The sequence below is a fragment of the Podarcis cretensis genome (genome assembly GCF_951804945.1).
Source record: "Podarcis cretensis genome assembly, chromosome: 6".
In the NCBI taxonomy this organism is placed as follows: Eukaryota; Metazoa; Chordata; class Lepidosauria; order Squamata; family Lacertidae; genus Podarcis; species Podarcis cretensis.
Genome location: NC_137175.1, coordinates 3,193,434 through 3,205,482, shown reverse-complemented (window position 1 = coordinate 3,205,482; position 12,049 = coordinate 3,193,434). Strand labels below are relative to the sequence as shown.

Sequence of the window (12,049 nt, the reverse complement as noted above, 5' to 3'; positions counted from 1 at the left end):
ACAGCCCATGTCTATGTGAGCCTGGGAACAAAGTATGTGCTGCGCCACTGAGCAATGGGTCCCTTCCTAATGGAAGATCTGGCCCCTTCTGAAGAACACAGTGGACTGCGCCCTGTCAAGTTTCTTTCCTCTCCGCAGGTAGTTTGCTGGATTTCCTGAAGAGTGACGAGGGTCACAAACAGCGGCTCCCTGTATTGATAGACTTCTGTGCCCAGGTGAGTGTGACCTGAAAAAGAGACCAGGATCAGGCCAAGGGGAGCTCATCTAGTCTAGCATCCTTTTCTCTCTCTCTCTCTCTCTCTCTCTCTCTCTCTCTCTTAAAAAAATTAATTCATTTTTCTTTTTCATTCATTACATACACCTCAAATTTTTAACATTTACTCTATATTCCTCCCTCCCTCCCTCCCCTCCAAGACTTCCCCCAACTTGCGTTTCTGGTTTGTTTCTATTTTCATCCGCTTTGCTATCTCTCAACAGTAAAGGTTATTAATAGCATAACATCAAACCTATAAGCCTAAAAATAAAATAAACTACGTCATCTTATTTCACTATCTTCTAAACATTTTCTGATGCTAATGATGTGGATGTTTATTTAAATCCTACCATCAAGTCTATCGCCTATCTTTGTTTCTGGAAATTTAATATGAATGGTTCCCAATCTTTTTCAAAGTCTCTGTTGTCTTTTTCTCTTAGTCTTTCTGTCATTTTTGCCAGTTCTGCATAGTTCATCAACTTCTCTTGCCAGTGTTCTTTAGTTGGTATTTCTCCAGTCTTCTAATTTTGTGCAGTCAACATTCTTGCTGCTGTAGTGGCATACATAAATAAAGTCCTCATTTCTTTTGGTATGTATTGACCTAAAATACCTAATATAGCATCCTTTTCTCACAGTGGCCAACCAATGCTGGTGACAAATGCACAAGTAGTACTTGGATCTCTCCCCTCCTATGGTCTGCAGGATTTGGAAGTCTAGTAGCCATTGATAGCCCTCTTCTCAATGAATTTGTCTCATCCTCATTTAAAGTTGCTGGCCATCCCTGCCTCCTGTGGCAGCAAGTTCTGTAGTTGTCAGGAGTGTGTGCAGGAGCCGGGCCCTGTGACCAATAGGGCTTTGCAGGACTTGGGCCTTCCTGAGTTTGTTCTGGGGAGGCAAGGCGTGGCCACACAGGTGAGGCTGATTGGTAACTCACAGTACCTGGTGGCAAGAGCCGGGAAGGGATATAAGGTCAGCATTTCTTTGCCACAGCAACACACTTCCTGCCTTGCTGTGTTTGGCTTCTTGCTTCCTGATCCTTGAACCTCATCTTGACTCCCTGCTTCCTGACCCTCGGACCCCTGACTTCATGACTCTTTGCTTCTTGATCCTCGGACCCTTGACTTCATGACTCCTTGCTTCTTGATCCTCAGACCCCTGACTTCTTGACTCCTTGCTTCTTGATCCTCAGACCCCTGACTTCTTGACTCCCTGCTTCCTGACCCTCGGACCCCTGACTTCTTTACTCCTTGATTCCTGACACTCGGACCCTTGGCTTATTGACTCAACGGCTCTCTGACCCTCAGACTCTTGGCTTCCTGAATCCTGGCTTCTGGACCCCCGTTCCTGCTCCCACCCCACCATCTTGCCCCCAGTCCTGACGTCCCCCGCCGGGACTTCGATTGCCCATGAACAGGACCATGACAGTAGTTTTAGCTATGCACTTTGTGGGAAAGGACTTCCTTTCATACCTCCCAAGTCTGTCCTCTCATAGCTATAGGTAAGAGACGCTTTTTAAAGCCTGACCCAAGGTGTCTCAACCCAATGGGGTCTCTGTTCCCTCTTTGCAGGGCAGGGTCATCCCAGCTAGAATTCCACACCTGCCCTCCATCCTGGGCAGCCAAGGAGCTGCTGAAAAACTACGTAGAATCATAGAATTGCAGAGTTGGACCACAAGAGTCATCTAGTCCAGCAGTGCAGGAATCTTTCACCTGACATGTGGCTGAAACCCAAAACTCTGAGCTTAAGAGTCTCATGCTTTACAAACTGAGCTATTCCAGGTCTTGAATTTATTCAGTTGACGCTAAACTTGTTCGGCTACTAAAAAGTCCCCAATGCCGCAGCCTTTCTTTATAGGGTGTCATTTTCTGAACCTTTTTCAACTCTGCAATATCCTTCTGGATATTGACACCTCTACCCGAGCCTCCCTTACCTGGTTTGTGTTGCGGCACTCACAAAGTGGCAGTGGCAAGTTCTGGTGAGTTCTTGCCACAAGCCGGTACTGCTACTGGTACCAGCCTGGTGGTGTGGCGCTCTTGGGCTTCTGCCCTGCTTTTTGAGCCAGGTGGCCAGAATTGTGCAGAGGATTCCAAATGCAGTCGTACCCTAGATTCATACGACGGCAATATGTTTCGCTCACTGCCCAAAACAACTCTACAAGGATTGTCCCACCTGTTCAGGGCCAAAGAAGCTGTCCAACAGGTCTTTAGGTGTGTGTGGGTCATTGGGCCATGCCAGCTGCAATGGCCGCTGGGACTTGGAGTCCTGTGACATGTGAAGGGCCACATGTTCCTTCCCCTGTCCCTGCATGAGCAACCCTGCAGATGTGAGAGTTCCTAGGCTTAGAGACCCTCCAGTGGGCTCCTAACAGCAAGGCACCACTTTGTGGTGGGGTTTTGTTGCATTTAATATCTAGGGATGTGAGAGCGTTGGGCCATGGTTGTGAGAACCCATTGTCCCCCCCCCCCGCAGTGATGCAGATTTGAATATGCAAATCTGCCTAGTGTGCTTTGTTTGTTTGCATTGACTCCTAAGGAAGTAGGAAACCTGGAACGGGTCCAAGGGCATTTCCTTCCTCTGGGTCTCCCTCCGCTGCGGAACAAGGCGGCCTTTGTCACAACGGTCTGTGCTCTCCCTCCCTCCACCAAAATCAGTCCATCAAAAGAGCAGGTATACCCAGGGTGCCATCTGTCTTGCTTAGGTTGGTGGGGCTGACAGTTAACCCCTTGGCTTCAGGTCTCTGCAGAGCCCCAGAGACATGTCGTCCGATAATCGCTCAGCTCGAATCTCCAGACCAGGAAGTTTTGTGTCAAATTCTCGCCTCACCCATGGCATTACATGGTTTTCGACAAGCCACTCTCAGGGCGTAGAATCATAGAATTGTAGAGTTGGGACCCTGGCATCATCTAGTCCAACCCCGCTGCAGTGCAGGAATCTCAGCTAAAGCATCCATGACAGCTGACCCAAGCTCTGCTTAAAAACCTCCAAGGAAGGAAAGTCCACAACCTTCTGAGGGAGACTGTTCCACTGTTGATCACCTCTTAAGGCCAGAAAGTTCTTCCTGATGTTGAGTCGGAATGTCCTTGCTTGTGACTTGAAGCCACTGGTTCGAGTCCTACCGTCCAGAGCAGGAGAAAACAAGATTGCTCCTTCTTCCATGTGACAACCCTTGGTTTCCAAACTCTTGATCATGGTCGCTGTCCTCTGCACTCGTTCAGCTTCTCAACATCATTCTTAAATTGTGGTGCCCAGAATTGGACACAGTATTCCAGGTGTGGTCTGACCAAGGCAAAATACAGTGGTATTGGACCTGGACACTATACTTTTGTAAAATAGCATTCGTGTTTTTTGCTGCTGCATCACACTGTTGACTCTTGCTAAGCTTGTGGTCTACTAAGATCCCTAAATCCTTTTCACGTGTACTACTGGCATCTACGGGCACAAGTAGTTATACTTTCAACTGGGTTTATAATTCTGTTTGGGTTTGGAGTTGGCTAATTTGGCTCTGTTGAGAATGAACATAGTTCTTTGGGGTTTGGACGGTACAGCAAGCTGCAGTTGACTGACAGTACCCATGACTGCACTGTGGGAAGAGAAAGTGTGATTTATCAACCAGCCCATGATTCCTCAACCTCACCTTACGGGGTTGTTGTAAGGGTAAAATGGTGCAGTGGGGAGAACCATGTTACGATATGGATGCAATGCAGCTGCAAAGTGCTAGCTTGAAAAGTAAACATGATGGGAATGTTGGGGCTGCCCATGGGAATCAGAGGGGCAGTCAATTCACAGTGCGAAGCACCGGAATTAGCTCAGAGTGTAATATGAGCTCTTCCGTTTATTCCTGTCCAGGAAGTGTTTGTCACTTGACTGCTGGAGCTTGAAGAGAGCAGTCACGTTTTTTGTAATGCTGCAAAGACAGAAATAAAGGCATGTAAATACGTTTCTGTCTATCTCTTTCCCCTGCCCAGGGGGGGCAGGAAAGAGGGGTGTGTTCTTCTCACGCTGAGAAGGATCGGCTATTGCGACCTAGCCTGGATCTTGCTGGGGAATGCAGCCAGGGAGGTCAACAGGGAATCATGCCGGGTGCCTGGGAGAGTTGCCAGTTTCTCCTGATAAGGCTTGATTTCCGACATCTGGTAGCAAACCATGTGCCCCTCCTTGTGCGCCTCAGAGGAAACATAATAAGTGAAAAGGAATCCTACCTGCCACAGTGCTCATCAGCATCACAAATCTCTCTCCTTCACTTATTAATGTAAATTATTATTTATTTCATTTATTAATCGGCTTCCCATGAGGCACCCCAAAGCAATTTAATATAGCAACGTATGGCATACTAGAAGGGTCAGCCGGTGTCTTGGTTTGCTGTTCTGTTGTGGAGGCTGCATTGGTTTGCATTTTGGCAGGGGGCATGAGACTTGTTCCATTTGTCAGTGTTTGTAAGAAGAAAAAGGTTCTGACCTCCCGTTGTCGCCTCAGCCTGGTCCTCGGACCCTTGTCGGCATAAAAGAGTCCCCGAGAAAAGTATCTTTGCAGAGTACTTTCTGCTTTTATTCTTAAAAGTCTTTCTGCAAAAGCGACTGACCAACTGTACACACATCAACACTACCAGCTTTCACTAACCAACCAACCCAACAACAAACTAACATTTCTCACTCTATATATACAACCCAGTGCAGGCCGCTGACTCATGCTGACCCAGCTTTTTTAAGCATTAAAGAAACAGCGGCCAATTTTTAGCCATGGCACCATTAACATCGTCTGGAAGCAAATTCCTCTTCCCAAAGGGGGGAATTCCGTGCACCTGCAAGAAAACTTGTTTAAGGAAAGCTGCAGAATTTGCAGGTCACCCTAGATTTCATTTCACAGAACACACTTGCCAGAGGCTGCTGCAAAGATTTACTGGGGCTGTGGAGGTATGTGAACCCTGTTCTAAGGGTGTGTCTAGTGAACCCCCGTGATACTCTCAGCACACCAGTCATTTATGTTGTCCTAACCTCCCCAGGTGCTGTACTATTGCTCCCCTTACAATAGATCTCTCTCTCTTTACTGCAGATTGCAGAAGGCATGGCTTTCATTGAGAAGCGAAACTACATCCACCGGGACTTGAGAGCTGCCAACATCTTGGTCTCAGCCATGCTGGTGTGCAAGATTGCCGATTTTGGCTTGGCTCGGGTGATTGATGACAACGAATACACAGCCCGGGAAGGTGCAAAGAGAGGCTTTTTATATGCTTGATTGCACAAGCCAGCCCCTCCTGCTTTTGCCCTGTCAATCTTTCTGTGTACAGTATGCATTAGGGTTTAGACACTTAATAAGGATGGAGGGCAGAGAAATTTCAATCCAGTTTGCACTGAAAGGCAGACCTACCCAATTTGCACTTTCTGAAGCAACAGAATTCATACTTCTCCGAATTTTGCAAGGCGGTTCTCCGGAGTACTCCGAACAATCACAGGCAACACACGGCTAATAATGTTCTAACAAAATATTTGTAACATGTATTATTTCACAATTTTTAAACAGAAAAAATGTAGTAAGAGTCACAAATAATAGAAGTCAATCAATGTTGCATGAACAAAATTAGAAAATGTAGTCAATCAGTATCAAAGAGGCAAACAAAGCCTTTCAACAGTCACAGTCCTGTAACTGTTCCAGACGTAGAACAGTTTTTCTGGATGATGAACTGTTTCGATAGGACCATTTATTCGCTGATGAAGAGTGACTAACAGGTACATCAAGTAGCTAAGGATCAGTACTCACTTAGAAGTGTAGTCAGCTGATGTTCTACAGAACACGCATAGCTTATCACTTGCTTTTTCTCTAAACACTGCATCCGGAGGAGAATCGCTTCATCCACTTTAGGATGCAGCTTCACGATCCTTTAGGAGCCAGATTTCCTTGCAGTAAAAGACTAGTAGTGCAGGCCCAGCCTGTGTCCACAATGCAGTCTGGAAAGCGAACCTGTTATCTGCTGATAAGCCACTTCTTGCTGCGCATACCATGCCATCTTTCTGAGCCTCCCCTTCTTTGTTTTGACCATCCTGGGCAGGTGCCAAGTTTCCCATCAAGTGGACTGCGCCCGAAGCCATCAACTACGGCTCCTTCACAATAAAGTCTGACATCTGGTCTTTCGGGATCCTCCTGATGGAGATCATCACCTATGGGCGGACCCCATACCCAGGTGCGTAATAAGTAAAGTCTCTTTGCAGGCACCCACACCAAACTTTTAAGGCACACGACTTTTCCTTGGAATTGTACTTCGTTAAGAGTGAGTTTGAGGGGTAAGCTGCAGTTCTCAAGATTCTTGGGGGGAAGCTGTGACTGTTAAAGGGCTATCAATGTCCTTTAGATACAGTACATGTTGTGGTTTTGATGTTCAAGTCTCCAGATTTTTTTGGCTCATGGCTGTGAAAAGTAGGGATACTTGGTGGAAAGGAGGAGCAGGGGGTGGTGATGGTCACAGAGAACCCCACGAGAACTTTAAGGGCTAGGGCAGCTAGTTATCCACCCTTGGTAGAAACAAACGTCCAAATAGCTCCACCAAGAGATCTTAGTTTAATAAGAATAGCATCCTGGTCATCATTCCAAGAGGAATTAGCTGGGAAATAAACTGCTTAGGTAAGAAAACGATTTAACCTCTTGGATGCGCCTATTTTAAACTGCCTGATTAAATATGGGAGATTGTTTACCAAATACAACCATGTGCTCTCAAAAATCTCTGTTTGGCAGCTTTGTATGTTCATAGTATTTGCATGCAGTGTTCCAACTTTTCTGCTTTCAGAAGGGATGTTATTTGGTGAGCAGATGGGTCCAATTTTACTCCATTTTTAAGTGGGCGATATCCAATGCACTTGTTTCCATTAGCAGAAGGACTGCACTAGCACATCCAAAATTCTCCCCCCTCCACCCCCCGAATGTGGGCTGTGCCCTCCTCAAATCTGCTCCAAAGGGTTGGGGGCAACTCCTAGAACAGATTTAGGAGGCACTCAGGGGAAGGAGAAGGGACGCGGGTGGCACTGTGGGTTAAACCACTGAGCCTAGGGCTTGCCGATCAGAAGGTCGGTGGTTCGAATCCCCGCAATGACGGGGTGAGCTCCCATTGCTCGGTCCCTGCTCCTGCCAACCTAGCAGTTCGAAAGCATCTCAAAGTGCAAGTAGATAAATAGGTACCACTCCGGCGGGAAGATAAACAGTGTTTCCATGTGCTGCTCTGGTTCGCCAGAAGTGGCTCAGTCATGCTGGCCACATCACCTGGAAGCTGTACGCCGGCTCCCTCGGCCAGTAAAGCGAGATGAGTGCCACAACCCCAGAGTCGGCCACGACTGGACCTAATGGTCAGGGGTCCCTTTACCTTTACCTACAGGGGAAGGAGAGGAGAAAGGTTCAAGTGCACAAGGAGAAATCCTTGTGCTGATGGAATGAGTCACATAGCTCTACTTTGGATGCCACCCTTAGCTTCTACAAGCCCATAGGAACCTAGGAAGCTGCCTTCTACTGAGTCAGAGCATTGGTCTAGCTAGCTTAGCATTGCCTACAATGAATGGCAGCTTCTCTCCAATATTTCAAGGGTGGGATCTCTCTCAGCCCAACCTGGAGGTGCTGGGAACTGAATCTAGGACCCTCTGTTTGCAATGCAGGTACACAACCACTGAGCTATGGTTTCTCTCCCTTCCGTTTGAATTCAGGGATGTCGCACCAGGAAGTGATCCGTGCCCTAGAGCGCGGCTATCGGATGCCGCGCACGGAGGGATGCCCAGAGGAGCTCTATGAAGTGATGATGCAGTGCTGGAAACGCAAGCCTGAGGACCGCCCGACGTTCGAGTACAATCAGAGCATCCTGGAGGACTTCTTCACTGCCACCGAAAGCCAGTACCAGCAACAGCCTTAAAGGAGACAGAGGACCAGACAGCAGAGTGGGACAGTCACTGCAGTACGATGCTTGAGAGAGAGCCAGTGTTTGATGTCAAGATCCCCCTGTGGCTTAGGCAAAAGTAGCTGCCTGCATCTTGGGAGCTTACAAGGAACATTTTATTGACTGCTGTTGGGAGACGGGACTGTACTTGATGGACCCTCAAGACGATCCAACATAAGCAATTGTTGTGCTCATAGCTAAAATGCCTTTTAAAAAACTCCATTCAGTAGATGCCATTTCTGCTGAAGCATGTCATGCACTTTTTGTCTCAAGGTTTTGTTGCCTGCTAGAAAACCACTGGCTGTTGCTCTAGAAGTGTCTGGTGTGTGTGTGTGTGTGTGTGTGTGTGTGTGAGAGAGAGAGAGAGAGAGATTGTCATTTGACAGGGGTGGAATGCAAGAGAATCTGACTAATTGACCAGGCAAGTAATATTATAAATATACAGTACCACTACTTACAGGCATTCTAACTAAGCTTGCCACCTCTTTCTTAATTCAAGGGATGATTGCTTATTTAGCAATATGAAATTTTAATTCTGGATAGAAAACTGTTCCCTGAAATAAACTACAGATGGTGAGCCTAATTGGCTTATATTGATCGCAGGAGCCCTAGTAGCAGTGAGATTAAATCCTAAACTATTCTGATCAATGTATTATTTATAGGTTATAATATTATAGAAATATCAGTGTATGCCAACAATATTCAAGGGAACAAACTGTTATTCCTGGTTTTTACTTGGAGTGCCAGGGAAGGTCTGACTGTTACAGACAAAATGCACGTATAATGAGAAGCAGGTTTATTTTTTAATTAGTTGTGTGTGTTTGTGAATCTAGATTCCTGAAGGTAGGAAAGAGTTGCTGAGAATACTCTGTCCTATCTTTCAACTTGAATAAAGCCATGATGGCATTAAAAGGGCACTGAAAAGCTATCCTTGGATTCATGGAATACCTGACTGCAGTCAAATATCAGGCACCTCTGCTGCCAGTCAGAGTAAACAATATGCAGCTGGGTAGAGAAACAGTCTGCCCTGGTATAAGGTGGCTTCCTACAACCATTACAGGTGGACTGGGCATTTGTATAGTCTGTCTTGTGCTGAATCAGGAGTTTGCAAGGCTCTTGTGGCTTAGGCACCCTTTGATCCTTGTGCAAGAGAAAGGGCACTAAGACCACGGTATCTGTTCACATGAGCAGAACCACACTGTTTTCACAACTGCATTTCAAGTTTGGGGCGTATATATTTTTATAGAAAATTCCCAAACCAGGTAACAATAAAAAGGTAAAGGTACCCCTGCCCGTACGGGCCAGTCTTGACAGAGACTGCGCCCATCTCACTTAAGAGGCCAGGGGCCAGCGCTGTCCGGAGACACTTCCGGGTCACGTGGCCAGCGTGACGAAGCTGCTCTGGCCAGAGCCAGAGCCAGAGCCGCACACGGAAACGCCGTTTACCTTCCCGCTGGTAAGCGGTCCCTATTTATCTACTTGCACCCGGAGGTGCTTTCGAACTGCTAGGTTGGCAGGCGCTGGGACCGAGCAGCGGGAGCGCACCCCGCCGCAGGGATTCGAACCGCCGACCTTTCGATCGGCAAGTCCTAGGCGCTGAGGCTTTAACCCACAGCGCTATATTTTTATAGAAAATTCCCAAACCAGGTAACAATAAAACAACATAAAAAATAGAAGTGCAAAATTGCAGAATCCTAAAACGTAAGATTGAAAGAATGAGATTTTTAAAAAAATATGGCAGAGAAGTAGCATAAGGAGCAATAATGGATCAGTGCCAGCTCAATATATATCGGTATTTGGAAAAGATGACTTCAGTAGATCTCCTCCCCAAGATGACACCCCCCCCCTCCTTAGGGCTGTCCCCACTGCCCATTCCCTTCCCCTCCCAGACCCAATACAAACAGAGGGAGAGTGGAATTCCTTCACTTGCCTACTATTCTCTCTCTGGACCAGAGGGAGAATGGAAAAACGGTCAAGGCTGCTGTCCCATCTACATCATCTTGCACACTCAGAGTGGCAGAGCCAGGAAGCTCTGGGGGTTGACAATGCTCCCCCCCCCCAAAAAAAAGTGTGTGGATAATGAAAGTTGACCAACAATGCTGACCCCTGCCACTGACCCTGTATCAGATAAAACAGCATATTAAAGTAATTTGGAATAAAAATTAGCCAGTTAAATATCCATATTTCTAGGTTCTCTCATTTCAGATTCAAGGTAGGTAGATTTCATGCCAAATTATATATTTTCACAGTTGAGATTTAAAAGGGGGTGGGGAGCTGTCAAAGGGTTATTTCAGCAAAAGGGCTATATCAGTTTCCTCTTCCCTCCACCCATCTGCTCTGCAATTTTGTTAATGTTTTTCTTTAAAAGTTAAATTAAAATATACAGATATTTTATCTAGTGTAGAAGGGAGGAAGAGGAGAACTTTGCACTTTTCACACATCCTTTGTGTCTGTCCATTTTGTTAGTATCTTTGTGATGTCATCTGGTGAGCTGTCCACAGGCTGGACCCAGAGCAGGTGAAATCCAGAACCTCCACAACTTGGGATGATTGCATTTTTAATGCCAGTGAAAGTTGAGGAAATACTTTCCGCAGATAAACAGAAGCACCTTTACAGCCGGCCTCTGCCTTGTCCTCATTTTCTGCCTGAGCTTAACAGCTCTGCAAAACTCGGATGCTCCGTAATAAATAAAATAGGATTTGTTTCAGGATATTTAGTCTATATTTTGAAATGTTTGGATGTAAACTTTTTTGCACGTTTTGTAATGATAAAAATGTTAAGAAGTCAAACATCTCTCTGTGTGTGTGATTTGGACATGGGCTGTGATAATTTTGGAACGGTGCATTTGGAAGCCAGTTTAAAACTATATTGGCAGGATCTAATTAAAGTTGGATCCTATGTCCATATAAGGGACGTGGGTGGCGCTGTGGTTAAACCACAGAGCCTAGGACTTGCCGATCAGGTCGGCAGTTTGAATCCCCGCGACGGGGTGAGCTCCTGTTGCTTGGTCCCAGCTCCTGCCAACCTAGCAGTTCGAAAGCATGTCAAAGTGCAAGTAGATAAATAGGTACCACTCCGGCAGGAAGGTAAACAGTGTTTCCGTGCGCTGCTCTGGTTCGCCAGAAGCAGCTTAGTCATGCTGTCCACATGACCCGGAAGCTGTACACCGTCTCCCTCGGCCAATAAAGCGAGATGAGCGCCACAATCCCAGAGTCGGTCACAACTGGACCTAATGGTCAGGGGTCCCTTTATCTTTATGTCCATATGATCAGAAGCAACTCACCGAGTTCAGTGTGGGATACACCCCCATGTAAATGTGCCTACAATTCTCTTTAAGGAACTGCAGTCCTGACAATCCTAAACGTCAATAGGAGACCTTCTTACTTTTTCTAAAGGTTTTCAGGCCTTAAAATACTATAGATTCCACACCACAACTATCAGCAATGTCCAGCATAACACTAAAAGACAGCAAAGGGTGTCATACATGTACTAGATCAGGTTGTCCTCCTTAAAGAGCAGTTATGTATATACCCTATGCCCTTTTAAAATATGGGTTTTTTGGGAGGGGGTGTTATTGGGTTGTTTTTATTTCGATTATATATATATATAGTGGTTTTATATTTTGATATTGTTCTGTGAACTGCCCTGAGACCTCCAGGTATAGGGCGGTACCTAAATTCAATAAATAAAATAATAATTGCTTAGAGATCTAGATGCTTGGAGTTCTCTGATGCTTTCCCAGTGAACTGCTGTCACTCCTGTTAACGGAGAAATCTGAGGGCTCTCTTGGACAAAAAAAACAAGGACACCAGCCAGGAATACCAGCACAAACCAGCAGCCAGTAGGCTTGGTCTTTATTGAAGACTGTTGCGACAGGACTCCCACCTGCC

At 46.2% G+C, this 12,049-nt stretch overlaps 1 protein-coding gene across 2 annotated transcripts in view; it reads left to right on the top strand.

Moving 5' to 3' along the window:
• HCK (HCK proto-oncogene, Src family tyrosine kinase) overlaps positions 1–10,948 on the top strand; it is a 38,339-nt gene extending 27,391 nt beyond the window's left edge. For both annotated transcript variants that reach the window (XM_079979531.1, XM_079979530.1), the window contains exons 10-14: positions 139–215; positions 5,303–5,456; positions 6,297–6,428; positions 7,933–9,421; positions 9,807–10,948. In XM_079979531.1, the coding sequence (XP_079835657.1) occupies positions 139–215; positions 5,303–5,456; positions 6,297–6,428; positions 7,933–8,135 (566 nt within the window). In that variant the 3' untranslated portion in view covers positions 8,136–9,421; positions 9,807–10,948. The remainder of the gene's footprint in view (positions 1–138; positions 216–5,302; positions 5,457–6,296; positions 6,429–7,932; positions 9,422–9,806) is intronic.
• Positions 10,949–12,049: the final 1,101 nt, after the last annotated feature.